Source organism: Marmota monax, unplaced genomic scaffold (assembly GCF_021218885.2).
Source record: "Marmota monax isolate L192 unplaced genomic scaffold, Marmota_monax_Labrador192_F-V1.1 WCK01_AAM20220418_F8-fsc00078, whole genome shotgun sequence".
Lineage (NCBI taxonomy): Eukaryota > Metazoa > Chordata > Mammalia > Rodentia > Sciuridae > Marmota > Marmota monax.
Window position 1 is genome coordinate 8,878,037 of NW_026694865.1, and position 16,076 is coordinate 8,894,112.

At 32.7% G+C, this 16,076-nt stretch overlaps 1 protein-coding gene across 2 annotated transcripts in view; it reads left to right on the plus strand.

Annotated features, from left to right (window-relative positions):
• Positions 1-16,076, plus strand: part of LOC124080583 (intermembrane lipid transfer protein VPS13C) — a 140,760-nt gene that overhangs the window by 40,055 nt on the left and 84,629 nt on the right. For both annotated transcript variants that reach the window (XM_058573333.1, XM_046426544.2), the window contains 9 exons: positions 595-654; positions 1,472-1,552; positions 2,358-2,415; positions 3,987-4,114; positions 5,703-5,809; positions 6,543-6,714; positions 7,917-7,979; positions 8,957-9,083; positions 9,603-9,697. In XM_058573333.1, coding sequence (XP_058429316.1) covers positions 595-654; positions 1,472-1,552; positions 2,358-2,415; positions 3,987-4,114; positions 5,703-5,809; positions 6,543-6,714; positions 7,917-7,979; positions 8,957-9,083; positions 9,603-9,697 — 891 coding nt within the window. The remainder of the gene's footprint in view (positions 1-594; positions 655-1,471; positions 1,553-2,357; positions 2,416-3,986; positions 4,115-5,702; positions 5,810-6,542; positions 6,715-7,916; positions 7,980-8,956; positions 9,084-9,602; positions 9,698-16,076) is intronic.

The following is a 16,076-nucleotide window of genomic DNA, read 5'->3' on the forward strand; positions in this document are numbered from 1 at the left end:
CCATCCATTACCTCTCACAAGCTGTGTAACTATTGCCTTCCCTTTCTCTGCAGTCAGATCTTTTGAGAGTTTTCTACTTGTGCTAGCTTCTTTCCCCACTTTCCAATGATTCTCCCGCTGCTCCTCCATAGAAACCATGGTTAGCAAGTTCATTAGTAATGCCCCTGCTGTTAAATAAGTCAGTATTGGCTTTGCCACCCTCAGTGTCTTCTGGAAACATGGTTGTGCTGATTTCCATACTGTCTTCCTACTTTACAGTCACTTTTTTTTTTTTTTTTTAATAATGTGTACCTTCTTACTAGTTCTAGTTCTCTGTTTTAATTCATATCCAGTTCTTTCCACAGTTCAGGCACATAGTAGCCCAATAATTATTTTCTGAATGAATAAACTTCATTAAATTAGAACATCCTCAATTCTGTTTTTCATTGTCCTTTTGATTTGCTATGTAAATAGATAAAGAAGCCCCTAACTTCAGTAACATTTGTTAGATAGATGTCTTTTATTCCTACATTATTTTGCTAATCTTTACAAATAATAGAGAACTGTTGTGTGACATATCACATTTCACAGTTATTTTGTGTGTGTTTTTTTTAGACTACAAATGAACACTGGACTCCATGCATATTAAATGAAGCAGAAAAAATTATATACAAGGTATTATATTATCATTAGAATGTACATTTCTTTTTAGTTTCCTGGCTGTAAGTACTTGATATATTTTCTTGAAGAAACTTTGGTGGAACAGAATTTGCTATTGATGTGAATTAAGCCTAGAGTCTAGTTTTGGCTCTGCTTCATACTAACTATATGACCTAATATAATTGTTTACATACTCTGAAGTTTAGGTTCTTCACCTAACAAGTGAAGAAACTGGATAAAATATTTCTCAGTGGAATTTTAAGAAGCAACAAGTAATTGAGATATTATGAGATGTTACAGAAAAAATATCCTCCTGTTATTACTTATTAAAGTTCTAAGCTAAACGTAATTAAACAGGTGTATTTCAGTTTGTTTTAAACTACAGGACTTATAGTACTTTAAATATGCTAATAAACACTGTGTATCTCCAATAAGGATCTGTATTTAATCCGTAGCTTTTTCTATCTTGTTAATCATGGAATCTCCTCCAGCATCCTCTTCTGGAAATAGCCATTGGTATTTGCCCGGAGGGATCATGTCTTTCTTTTTAAACAAAATGCTTATCAGGTCTGTTAAATGCTAAATTTCCAATAAATATTTGATAATTGAGTCTCTTGGAAATTGTCCTCTTGGAAGTCCAATTTAGCAAATAGTATACTTACAAATAAAGTCTATGTATATATTTTGCCTCATTTTTGCATTACTTTATTTCCTTTAAAAGTTGAAAGTTGCAGCTGGGTAATTCTGGAGTAGTGAACATGAGAATAATCTTATGTTGATTTATGATTTCATTTTGTTTGTTGCTTTGACCTCTTTCGTTTTTGTTTTATAGCTTATACGGCTGGATAGTCTTAGTGCTTACTGGAATGTAAACTGCTGCATGTCTTACCATGGATCAAGGGAGCAGATCTTGGTAATTTCAAATCATTCCTGGAAAAATAACCTACATTCTCTAAGTGTGTTTAATAAAACAGGTTCTTAATGACGACAGAATACCAGTCATTTGTTTAACTGGTACATCACTAAATGTGAAAAACATTTTTTGAAATTCACTGTGTGTCTTCAAAAAAACACTTTTGATTTTGAGGGTATTTGCAAAATCATTCAGTAGATGGTGATGTGAGAATCAAGGTAAAAACTTCATTATGGTCTTTTGGTGGTATTCCTGTTACATCGAGGTATTTCATATGAGAATGATTAAGAGTATTAGTAAGAAAGAAGGTAACTTTCAGATCTAAAGCGTATATCCTTGGCCAGTATTTTTAGCATTTGCGATGGTTTCCTGAAAAGTGAGAGATTAATTCAGTGCTTCAGTGTGCTAAGCCAATCTTAATTATGTTTCTTTACTTAGGGGAGAAAGGAATACCAGTTAAATTTTCTGAACTAGTAAATTTCAAGGCTCTATCTCTTTTTCTTAAAGATATAAAAGAGATAATTTGCTTTTGACTAGAAATTTATGGATGTATTTGTATTTGTTTCCAAAGATGTAGAGGAACATAGTATTATGATGTTTCTAGATATTTAGAATGTTTAAAAATTATCTACTTCTTTATCTTTATACTAAAAAATATACCTGTAAATAATGTTTATATTTTTCTCATGAACTCATAGTTACAAAGAAGAATCAGATACCTATGTAAGAACCAAATTGTTTTCTGTTATGTGTCACTGCATATGTGTACATTTTATTTTTCATTTAATTCAGATTTTTTGTTTAGGATCAGTTGAAAAATGAAATTCTTACCAGTAGAAATATACCCCCGAACCATCAGTATAGTAAGTAATGATTATAATTTATTTCATATTATAGGAACAAACATGTAATTAAATACTTTAACATACCTTTTAAAAAACTACTTTGACAAATAGAGCATGTTAATTTTATACCTTACTGTTACGATACAACATATTTGGATTACAACTAATTATTTGGGCCTAGATCATAATATGGATGCCAGTGGAAAATGGGAGGGATGGGCAGTGTAGCTGCAGTTCACTCTGTGCAGCCAGCCTTCTTTGACCAGCATGTTTTCTTCCTGGCTTGACATTGAATTATTTTTGTTTTAGGGCTTTACTCCTTACCCATTGTTTTTGCTTCCTCTCCTCCTTTCCTTCTTTAAAACTCTGAGGTCTGGGTATTCAGAAAAATAACCTACATTCTCTAAGTGTGTTTAATAAAAACGGTTCTTAATGACGACCGGATACCAGTCATTTGTTTAACTGGTACATCACTAAGTCAGAAGTGTGAAAAACATTTTTTGAAATCCCTAGCATATCACTGTTGTGGTGTTAAGATAAACCAACCACTCTAGACATTGTTTTAAGTGAACTACTTTTTTCTGTTTCTTGGCAGCCTCACTTTTATTTTAGAAATAGGTCTCTGAGAAACCTGCCTGCTTGTTTACTACTTCTCTATCCAATTTTTTCCCCCCATTTCAGTTTCATTCTAAAGCTATCAGTTTGCTTTTATTTAGTGTACTCCTTTATGATTGCCCTCAGCTTTTGTATTCATGTCCTTTCATATTCCATATTATTCTCTTCACTATTATTTTCTTCAGGTTCTGTTGTAGTTAATTGCCATTGGATGTTGGGACTTAGAGTCTCTGTTTATAGACTTCTCTATTTAATAACAAATGTTTTCAAGTACTGACAGTTTGTGAGAACATTTAGTTTCATCAATAAAATAACTGGTTCAGAAAAATCTACAACTTTATTCTTAGGTTAGCCTGTTAGTTAGGTTGTTTATACACGATGAAAATTGTAATTATCATACATGGTCACAACTTACATAGTTTTAAGGCTGTCCGGTTAAAATTTATTACCATACTTTGCTCTACATCTACCTTAATATACCTTTTAATATGATTACTCAATTCAAGAATATTTTCTTTTGTTAACTCTAAGATTATATATGTAATGACCATTTTGAGAATCATGAAGTGGTAACGTTTTTCCTGGGATGATTTTATTTACGATTCTGTTCCAAAATTCTGCCACTGATTATTTAATTACATTTTATTTCCTTCCCTATATTGGTATTTTTAATGAATAATAAAGTCATTAAACATCTTGTAGCAAGGAAGAGAAACCTAATTTTATACAGATTAGCTGTGTTTTGAACATTTCTTAACTAGAAATATAGGATTCCAATTTCTTTGCAGATTCTACTTTAATCATAGAGCTTGACAGTTGGTAGTATGCAGATGAGTAGGTACGTAAATATTTTTGCTAGTGATTTTGTTATATATACATATGTATGTTTATTTCAGAGTTCTCATAATTATTTACAGTAATTTATATGCAAGAGCATATAAACATCTTATTTAAGTCTTCCCATGTGATTTAAGTTTTCCAGCCAATATCTGCCTCTGCGAAACTTTACATGAATCCTTATGCAGAAATAGAACTCAAAACACCCAAACTGGATTGCAACATAGAAGTCCAAAATATTGCCATTGAACTAACTAAGCCCCAGGTAAGATTCAGTGGGACACTTTTAGCTTTGATTAGTCTTATTGAGTCTTGATTGCTTTTATCCTTTGCAGTTGTTCTTTCTCTATAATTGTCTGGTGGTTCTTGTGGTTCATTATGTTGAGATTGGAAGCTTCAAAAAAAATTTTTTTTAAAGGAAAAAACCTTCAAATTTAAGAAATATTTTTCTTTATCTGATCTTTTCCTAAATCTTAGAAATTGTATCAAACTAGACAATGGAAATGACATTATTTCCATTTAATTCACAGTTGGTAGAACATTTTAATGTGTTTTTTCCCTTCACAGTTTTTAATAGCAGACACTGTTTATAATAAATATTGTTTCTTTATTTTTAGAATAGCTATGAGGGCAACTCTTTCCTTCTATGTTTCCTAAATGTGGTTATATGCCCAGAGGGTTTGGATAGCACACTTGAAAAAATAAACTGAAAGGAAGACTGGAGATTTCACTATGGCAATTTTAGCCCAGGGCTGTCCAATAAATACAATGAAGTTTGCTTTTGTAATTTTAGATTTTCTAGTAGTTATATTAGCAAAATAAAAAGAAAATTATGAAATTAACTTTAATGATCCATCTTATTTAACCTATCATTTCCAAAATATCATTTCAAAATGTTATCAACATAGAAAATTGTGATGATGTTATATCTTTCCCTCCCCTTAAGTCTAAAATCTATGATATATTTTACACTTTAAGTACATTTAAGTTCAGACTAGACATATTTCAAGCACTGAAGGGTCACATTTATAGGTAATCCTTAGAATTGCATTAGGAAAAATGAGAGAGGAAGAAGCTAGACTTGCATGTTTCTCTAGCCTGAAGACATGTTATCCACTCTTGTGCCTGTATTTCGCTTCAGGTGAATTGTTTGTCAGATCCACACAGTGTTGCTGAATTAGTGGGTGAGATGGGCAATTAAATAGCTTTATCTTTTCAATAGTTTTCTAAAGCATTTTGAAAATCAGCTCTTACATGGCTATTACTGAAATGATGTACCAATGGAAAAACACGTTATTTTAAAAATATTATTTCATATTAGCAGTTACAGGCAGAATATCTCATTATTTTTGAGTATATTTTACATTTTAACATCTCTAAAAGTAGGATACTTATTGTTGGTGATGTGAAAGTTTAATTGGCAACACTTTTTTTTGTAGTGAAGTCTAAAAATTACGTTACAGTGTATAAATGATATTATCTTAAATTTTATTAAATATAGTGTATTATTTTATTTTGATGTCAGAGACTGAACCCAGAGGTGCTCACCCACACTGAGCCTCATCCCCAGCCCTTTTTTTATATTTTATTTTGAGACAGGGTCTCTCTAAGTTGCTTAGGGTCTTGCTAAGATGCTGAGGCTGGCTTTGAACTTGTGATCCTCCTGCATCAGCCTCTGGAGCTGCTAGGATTACAGAGATGTTCCAATAATAGTGTACTTTTGACAATATAGTGCATTTTTGAGTTACCAGGCAACATTGTTTTGGAATCTTGGTAGACTGAAAAATAGAATAAAATCTGGTCTTTATTCATATGTGCAATGTAAAAATATAATTCTGTTTTTGTTTTAATAGTACTTAAGTATGATTGACCTTTTGGAGTCAGTGGATTATATGGTTAGAAATGCCCCTTACAGGAAATACAAACCTTATTTACCACTTCATACCAACAGTCGACAGTGGTAAGTTAGATTTTGTTTATTTTATGAGATACATAAAATATGTTAGGGATTAAATTAAGAGACCTTTAAAACCATGTAGTCCAGCCACTTTTAAAAAGAAACATATAGAAGGAGATGTCTTTGTTAATTTTTTCTAAACACATCCTCTTGTATTCTTGCTCCTAGATTTCCAAATTTTAACTTAGCATTCAGGACTTTCAGTGTTTCAGAAAAATCTTATTAGTCATCACCATGGACTCAGTATGATAAACATGCTGGCATACAGTCATGTGTACTTTAACATTAGGATATATTGTGAAAAATGCAACCCTAAGTACTTTTGTTGTTGTGTGACTATCAGGAGTGTACTTTTACATGAACTAAATCAGTTGTGATGTCACTAGGTGATAACAATCGTGGGACCACCAGGGTTAATATGGTCTGTTGCTTACCAAAAAGTTATTCCACAGAACCTGACTGTACTGTTTTCCATGGTATATGTCATTTTGTGCCTTTATGATTTTGCTTTGCCATATTGCTTTCCTGGAGGGTTTTTTAATTTAATCTATTTGAGAATTTATTGAGGACTGGCACTGTTATACTGAGCTCTTACTGAAAGATAGTAAAGAAGAACAAAAATTTTAACAGTGTAGGAAGATAGGAGAGAAAAAATAAGGGGGAGAGAGAAGGGAGAAACTGTTTCCCTGCTCTTTCTTAAAACTTTAAATGGCTACTAATAAATTTTGATTTTTAGGTGGAAATATGCAATTAATTCTGTTCTTGAAGTTCACATAAGAAGATATACACGAATGTGGTCATGGAGTAACATAAAAAAGCACAGGCAGTTGCTTCAGAGTTATAAAACTGTCTACAAAAGCAAGCTAACCCAGACCAAAGTATCAGAAGAAATACAGAAACAAATTCAGGTATAGTTTACATATAGTAGAGAGAATTATTTTAAAACTCACCCTTTAATATTAATTTTAATGAGTATATAATTTTAAAAAGAACAGAACTCATCTCTTTGAGAGAGAATTTTATAAGAAAATGTATTTATTCTTTTAAACTATCCCCCCTTCTAATAACAAATAAAATAAAATTATTGCAACCAGTGTGAGGAAATGTGTCTGTTTTTTATTATAATACTTAGAAGATAATTATCAAACCTATTTAACTATATGTTTATTAGCTAGTTATGTCTGGTTTGTTAGTGAAAGTGCCATAGTCAGATGGTAGTAACTTTCCTAAGAGTTCTGAGTCTTACTAAAAAATAGCCTTTTCTCCATGAAAAAGGAGTTGTCTTAGCTACCCCCTATTAAAAGAAAACACACTCCAAGTACATAATTTGCTCAATATGATCTGATTTAGATTATAGAAGTTTCTACCTCTGATTCATAATGTGAAGAATGAATTGAATTCCTATTATTCTGAGATATTTGACAGTTACTAATATGACATATTAGAAAAAAAAAACATGAGATTGAAGTCAGGTATTTGAATATTTATCCAGTGTTCTGCTCATGGACACAAATTTCTTACCCTCTCAAGTCTAGTGTTCTCGTACATAAAATGGAAATAATATCTGTTCTACAGAGTTGTAAGAATTACAATAGAAAAATACATGAATCACTGGGAATACAGGTTATCCATTAGATGTTAGATTTTACCTACACACTTTCATATAAATTCTGCAAATCATTTTATCCCTTAGTCTACTTATTAACTTGGAGAATTTGCATCCTTAAATTTTGTGATTATAATGATACCTTTAGTACAATGGTTGCAAAATAATATACAGTATGGGAGAGTAAGAAGGAAGAATCATAAAGTTAATAGTAAAACAAATCACCTTAAATAATCTTATTTCCATGTGCATTTTTGGATATCTATGAATTGCAGTGGTCCCACAGAAAAATTCTGTATGTAATGAGGACTTACTTTCTTGGAAAATTCATTTCTGTTATTGTATAAATTAAAAAATTTAAAAACCTCATGTACATTTCAATTTATACTCTCATTGCATCACAAGTACTGATAATGGACTAGATGAACCTCGAAATCAAAGAAGAAAATAATTTTTCATCTGTTGAGTATTTTCTTTGTTTGAAATTGTCTCTTTCTCTTATAGGACTTGGAGAAGACTCTAGATGTTTTTAACATAATTTTAGCAAGGCAACAAGCACAAGTTGAGGTAATCAGTTTTATTAGTTGATTTATGTTAATATCATTCCTTTCATCCTAGGATAAAGAAGTCTAAGTTTTATGGGAAGCAGTTGAGATTTATGCATATGGGAATAGAGATTAAAGTTTTTTTTGCTTACTTTAGTCTCATGAAAAAACTAAGTGGGAATACTGGCAAAAATCAGTAATATGAAGCAGGGAAATCTTTAAAACGTTTATAACTAAAATTTTGAAAAACCTCAAAAACAAAGTAAATACAAGTCACTCTTCATCCTGGCAACTTAAAGTGCTGCTGCCAACATTTTTACTTGTAGACTTTCAAGTTTTTTTCCCATATCTACTTATTTTTGCCTTTTATGACCTATTGCTTTCATTTTTTCTTTTGTTTTCCCTTGTTTCTTCTTTTCTCCTTTTGCCCCTATTATTTCTTCTCTTTTATTTTCCTTTGTTCTCTTTCTTCCCCAAATTGGAATTGATCTGTTTATAATGGTTCATAGTTGCTTATTAATTGGTACATTGTCCCATGTCATTTCTGGATTTTCTTGGTATTAAAAATAAATGACATATTCATACATCTCATCATAGAAAAGTTACAAAGTATATAGATCAACAGAAGAAAATAGAGATGCTTATTATCACATATATTACTTTATACACAAAAGGTAATTGCTCTTCAGATCTTTCTGTGTATCCTTTGAGTCTTTTTATAGAGAAAAAATTTTACCTTAGAAAAATTTTACTTGAAATTTTAACTATATTGCTAATATAGTGCAGCCTTGTCAAAATGCTGTCAATAGGTATAGAAAAGAAATTAATAGGGGGAACTGTAAATTAACCTAATCATACCCATGAGCATTGTTTAAGAAGGAATTGACTTTCTTGACTGTTTCACTCTAATGTTGTGATAAAAAATTGACTGTTGATGTACCTGAAACTGAAGAGGGAATTTATCCTTGAATCCATTTTTAATTTTTTTTTTTTTTTTAGGTGATTCGGTCAGGACAAAAATTAAGGAAAAAATCTGACACAGGCGAGAAACGTGGAGGCTGGTTTAGTGGGTTTTGGGGCAAAAAGGAGTCTAAGAAAAAAGATGAAGAATCATTAATTCCTGAAAGTAAGTTCCAAGTCAGGTAATTTGTTATAATCCAGTAAAAAATACCAAACCAAAACAACAACAACAACAAAAAAAAAATATGCAGATTACACTTTAGCCTGTTGAATTTTATTTTTAAATACTTTCAAATAAGATCAGCTCTGTACAGTAAACTACAAGCAAATAAGGCAGATTAGATACATAATGTTTAAATTTAGAGATCTCAACATTTAGCATTCATAGTTACCTTTTACATGAATGTTTAATGATAAGTTTCAAGATTCTTAGAGAATTTAAAAATCTTTAAACGAGAACTGAATTTTCTTAACAGCATCTTTTTGCTTTTTAATGTAAATAGACAAATACAGGATCTTTGTTTTGATTAGTCAAAGTAGAATGCTAGAGGAAATTACCTAGCTGACTTTGTTGTAGCATCTGAGTCTGTTGATTTCAGGACACTTATTAGTTTGGTTTGACTTCTTGATTATATCTGGAAAACTGAAGCAATTAATTTCTTAAATTATTATCATTTCTTTGTAGCTATTGATGACCTTATGACTCCAGAGGAAAAAGATAAACTCTTCACTGCTATAGGTTATAGTGAGAGCACCCACAACTTAACTTTACCTAAGCAGGTAATTAGTTAGGTGTCTTAAGAGGTGTTTTGTTTCATTTTATTATATTACCTTGAATTGAGTTATGTAATTTATTGGCGTTTTAAGTAATTAATGAAAATATGTCATTATTAATTTCTACTTTAATTGTTAAGTTCTTCAGGTCAGGTCTTATCAATTAAAATTCTCTCTTCAATTTTAGATTTAGTTGCTATAGTGAATGGGAGAATAATCTGATAAAAATGCCTTTCTATAGTGTTAAACTGAGTCTTTCAAATTTTTTTATTGTGATATATAACATATGTAGATACAGCATATTCAAAGTCAGAATATTCTCCTGCTTATTTGATTGATTAGAAAGGGAAAAGGTATGTAATTACTATTAGTGTCAAGATTTACAAAATTGCCACCATCATAGACACCCCTACATCTTCCCATTATTGCTTCTTCAACAATAACGGTTATCATGATTTTTATGGTAACTGCGTCTTTGATGTCTTTTTGTTTTCTACTATAAACACTGTGATTTTACTTTGAACATTTTTATCTTTCTGTGAAGGGCCTCATAAAATATGTATTCTTTTGTGTCTGGCTTTGTTGTTGTGAGATCATCCCCCCATTTATTTATTTTTTATTTATTTATTTATTTTAAAAATTTAGTTGCTCAAGACAATACAATGATCTTGACATATCATACATTTGATTCAAAAGGGGTATGAATTCTCATTTTTCCATGTGTACAGATTGCAGGATCACATTGGTTATACAGCCACGTATATACATACAGCAATACTAGTGTCTGTTGTATTCTGCTGCCCTCCCCATCCCCCCTCCCTCCCCCTCCCATCACCTCTCTCTACCCAATGTACTGTGACACACTTCTCTCTCTTTTTTTTCTTCCCCCTCACACCATCATATATGTATTTTGTATAACAATGAGGGTCTCCTTCCATCTTCCGTGCAATTCCCCTTCTCCCTCCCATTCCCTCCCACCTCTCTTCCCTGTTTAGTGGTAATCTTCTTCTCATGCTCTTCCTCCCTACTCTGTTTTGAGTCATCCCCCCTTACATCAGAGAAGACATTTGGCATTTGTTTTTTAGGGATTGGCTAACTTCACTTAGTATAATCTGCTCTAATGCCATCCATTTCCCTGCAAATGCCATGATCTTGTTATTTTTTAGTGCTGAGTAATATTCCATTGTGTATAAATGCCACATTTTTTTTAATCCATTTATGTATTGAAGGGCATCTAGGTTGGTTCCACAGTCTAGCTATTGTGAATGGTGCTGCTATGAACATTGATGTAGCTGTGTCCCTGTAGTATGCTCTTTTTAGATCTTTTGGGTATAATCTGAGAAGGGAAATAGCTGGGTCAAATGGTGGTTCCATTCCCAGCTTTCCAAGGAATCTCCATACTGCTTTCCAAATTGGCTGTACCAATTTGCAGTCCCACCAGCAATATACAAGTGTATCTTTTTCCCCACATCCTCGCCAGCACTTGTTGTTGTTTGACTTCATAAGGGCTGCCATTCTTACTGGAATGAGATGGCATCTAGAGTGGTTTTAATTTGCATTTCTCTGATTGCTAGAGATGGTGAGCATTTTTTCATGTAATTGTTGATTGATTGTATATCCTCCTCTGAGAAGTGTCTGTTCAGATCCTTGGCCCATTTGTTGATTGGGTTATTTGTTTTAAAGTTGTTTAACTTTTTGAGTTCTTTGTATACTCTGGAGATTAGAACTCTATCTGAAGTGTGAGGGGTAAAAATTTGTTCCCAGGATGTAGGCTCCCTATTTACCTCACTTGTTATTTCTCTTGCTGAGAGAAAACTTTTTAGTTTGAATATGTCCCATTTGTTGATTCTTGATTTTAACTCTTGTGCTATAGTTGTCCTATTAAGGAATTTGGAGCCTGACCCCACGAGATGGAGATTAGGGCCAACTTTTTCTTCTATTAGACGCAGAGTCTCTGGTTTGATTCCTAGCTCCTTGATCCATTTTGAGTTAACTTTTGTGCATGGTGAGATAAAGGGATTCAATTTCATTTTGTTGCATATGGATTTCCACTTCTCCCAGCACCATTTGTTGAAGATGCTATCCTTTCTCCATTGCATGCTTTTAGCACCTTTGTCTAATATAAGGTAGTTGTAATTTTGTGGATTGGTCTCTGTGTCCTCTGTTCTGTACCATTGGTCTACCTGCCTGTTTTGGTACCAGTACCATGCTGTTTTTGTTACTATTGCTCTGTAGTATAGTTTAAAATTTGGTATCTCTATACCACCTGTTTCACTCTTCCTGCTTAGAATTGTTTTAGCTATTCTGGGTATTTTATTTTTCCATATGAATTTCATGATTGCTTTTTCTATTTCTGCGAGGAATGCCATTGGGATTTTGATTGGCATTGCATTAAACCTATAGAGTACTTTGGTAATATGGCCATTTTAATGATATTAATTCTGCCTATCCATGAACAAAGTATATCTTTCCATCTTTTAAGGTCTTCTTCTATTTCTCTCTTTAGGGTTCTGTAGTTTTCATTGTATAGGTCTTTCACTTCTTTTGTTAGGTTGATTACCAAGTATTTTAATTTTTTTGAGGATATTGTGAATGGGGTGGTTGTCCTCATTTCCATTTCAGAGTATTTGTCACTGATATACAGGAATGCCTTTGATTTATGTGTGTTGATTTTATATCCTGCCACTTTGCTGAATTCATTTATTAATTCTAGTAGTTTCTTTGTAGACCCTTTTGGGTCTTCTAGGTATAGAATCATGTTTTCTGCAAATAGTGCTAATTTAAGTTCTTCTTTTCCTATCTTTATGCCTTTAATTTCTTTCATCTGTCGAATTGTTCTGGCCAGTGTTTCGAGAACTATATTGAATAGAAGTGGTGAGAGAGGGCATCCCTGTCTTGTTCCAGATTTTAGAGGGAATGCCTTCAATTTTTCTCCCTTTAGAATGATGCTAGCCTGAGGCTTAGCATGAATAGCTTTTACAATGTTGAGGTAAATTTCTGTTATCCCTAGTTTTTCGAGTGTTTTGAACATAAAGGGATGCTGTATTTTGTTGAATGCTTTTTCTGCGTCTATCGAGATGATCATTTGGTTCTTATCTTTAAGTCTATTGATGTGGTGAATTACATTTATTGATTTCCATATATTAAACCAGGGATGAATCCTACTTGATCATGGTGCACAGTCTTTTTGGTATGTTTTTGTATCTGATTTGCCAGAATTTTATTGAGGATTTTTGCATCTATGTTCATTAGAAATATTGGTCTGTAGTTTTCTTTCTTTCAAGTGTCTTTGTCTGGTTTAGGAATCAGGGTGATGTTAGCCTTGTAGAATGAATTTGGAAGTACTCCCTCTTTTTCTATTTCCTGAAATAGCTTGAAAAGTATTGGTATTAGTTCTTCTTTAAAGGTTTTGTAAAACTCTGCTGTATACCCATCGGGTCCTGGGCTTTTCTTGGTTGGTAGTCTTTTGATGGCTTCTTCTATTTCCTCAATTGACATTGGTCTGTTTAGGTTGTGTATATCCTCCTTTCTCAATCTGGGCAGATCATGTGACTTAAGAAATTTATCGATGCCTTCACTGTTTTCTATTTTATTGGAGTATAAGATTTCAAAATAATTTCTAATTATCTTCTGTATTTCTATAGTGTCTGTTGTGATATTGCCTTTTTCATCCCGTATGCTGGTAATTTGAGTTTTCTGTCTTCTTCTCTTCGTTAGCATGGCTAAGGGTCTGTCGATCTTATTTATTTTTTCAAAGAACCAACTTTTAGTTTTGTCAATTTTTTCAATTGTTTCTTTTATTTTGATTTCATTGATTTCAGCTCTGATTTTAATTATTTCTTGCTTACTACTGCATTTGCTGTTGTTTTTCTCTTCTTTTTCTAGGGCTTTGAGATGAAGTGTGAGATAATTTGTTTGTTGCTTTTTTTCTTTTTTTTTGAGGAATGAACTCCAAGCAATGAATTTTCCTCTTAGGACTGCTTTCATTGTGTCCCATAGATTCCGATATGTTGTGTCTGTGTTTTCATTTATCTCTAAGAATTTTTTAATTTCCTCCTTGATGTCTTCTGTAACCCAGTGATCATTTAGTAACATATTGTTCATTCTCCAAGTGATGTAGGATTTTTTCTTCCTTCTTTTATCGTTGATTTCCAGTTTCATTCCATTATGATTGGATGAGATGCATGGTATTATCTTTATTCCTTTATAATTTCTAAGAGTTGCCCTATGGCATAATATATGGTCTATTTTTGAGAAGGATCCATGTGCTGCTGAGAAAAAAGTATATCTGCTGGATGATGGTTGATGTATTCTATATATGTCAGTTAAATCTAGGTTATTAATTGTGTTGTTGAGTTCTATAGTTTCTTTATTCAACTTTTGTTTGGAAGATCTATCTAGTGGTTAGAGATAATTATTGTGTTGTGGTCTATTTGTCTCGAACTTGAGGAGAGTTTGTTTTATGAATATAGCAGCACCATTGTTTGGGGCATATATATTGATGATTGTTATGTCTTTTTGGTGAATGGTTCCCTTTAACAGTATATAGTGTCCTTCTTTATCCCTTTTGGTTAACTTAGGCTTGAAGTCAGTTTTATTTGATATGAGTATGGCCACCCCTGCTTGCTTCTGAGGTCCATGTGAGTGGTATGATTTTTCCCAACCTTTCACCTTCAGCCTGTGTATGTCTTTTCCTATCAGATGAGTCGCCTGAAGGCAGCATATTATTGGATCTGTTTTTTTAATCCAGGTTACTAGCCTATGTCACTTATGGTGAGGTTAAGCCATTAACGTTTAGGGTTACTATTGATATATTTTGTACTTCCAGTCATGTTTGTTTATCTATTTATTTATTATTTTTTAATTAGATTTGTTTTTCCTCTTTAATTAGTCCCCCCCCCCCCCCATTTACTGAGGTACTTCCCACTGTTGGTTTTGGTTGTTGTTTTTCATTTCCTCTTCCTGTAGTGTTTTGCCCAAAATGCTTTGCAGGGCTGGTTTTCTGGCTGCAAATTTTTTTACCTTTTGTTTATCGTGGAAGGTTTTTATTTCATTGTCAAACCTGAAGCTCAATTTTGCTGGATACAATATTCTTGGTTGGCACCCAATATCTTTCAGCATTTGAAATACGTTGTTCGAGGATCTTCTCGCTTTCAGTGTCTGTGATGAAAAATCAGCCATTAATCTAATTGGTTTACCCCTAATTGGTTTACCTCCTTTCTCTTGTAGCCTTTAATATTCTCTCCTTGTTCTGTATATTGGATATCTTCATAATAATGTGTCTTGGTGTGGGTCTCTTGTGGTTTTGTACATTCGGCGTCCTGTAGGCTTCTAGGATTTGGACTTCGTTTCATTTTTCATGTCTGGAAAGTTTTATAAAATTATTTCATTTAATAGATTGCTCATTACTTTGATTTGGACCTCTATGCCTTCCTCTATCCCAATGACTCTTAAGTTTGTTTTTTTTATGATATCCCATATCTCTTGATGTTTTGTTCACGGTTTCTTACCAGCCTTTCTGAGTTGATTAGACTCTTTTTGAGATGATATATTTTGTCTTCATTGTCTGATGTTCTGACTTCTACTTGGTCTACTCTACTGGTGATACTCTCATTTGAATTTTTAAATTTGGTTTATAATTTCCTTCATTTCTAGGATTTCTGTTTGATTTTTTTATAACCTCTATCTCCCTGTAGAGTTGTTCTTTTGCTTCTTGAATTTGTTTATGTAATTCATTGTCGAAGTGATCTTTTATTGTTTGCATTTGCTGTCTAATGTCCTCTTTAAGATTCCATACCATCTGAATCAAGTATGTCTTGAATTCTTATCTGATGATAAAGATGCATCTAGCATCTCCTGTAAATTTAAGCTGTCCTGCATTGTTTGTGTTCCTTTTCTTCATTGTTTTTTCATGATTCTCTCGTTTCTTTCCAGCTCTGTTTGAGTGCTGTGTTATTATTTTCTCCTATAAATTTGTTTTGGTTTTGTATAGCTCCGAGATCTCTCCTTTTTTGATGGGAGACAATGTCTAGAGATGTTTGGTTTAATTGTAATTTAAAGTAAATTCATTAGTTTCATAAAAGTCATACCGATTCTGATGGCATATAGAGAACTGAGGTTTGGTCTTAGAACTTTATGTTTAGGTTGGAAGATGTGATGGTATGGGGGTTAGTATATCTTAGCTTCTTTGCAGGATTGCTCTCATGAAGGGGGATATTCACAGGAGAATAGACAGGAGTATTTGGGGGTAGCTAAGGACTTAGGAGCACTATAGACAGCCTCAGAATATTCACCTATTTGCATTTAGTAAATTACACATAATAGAAGTAGTAATGCTTGGGAGGAAAGGTAGGGGAAAGGGAGGAAGAAATCATGAAAGAGAAAG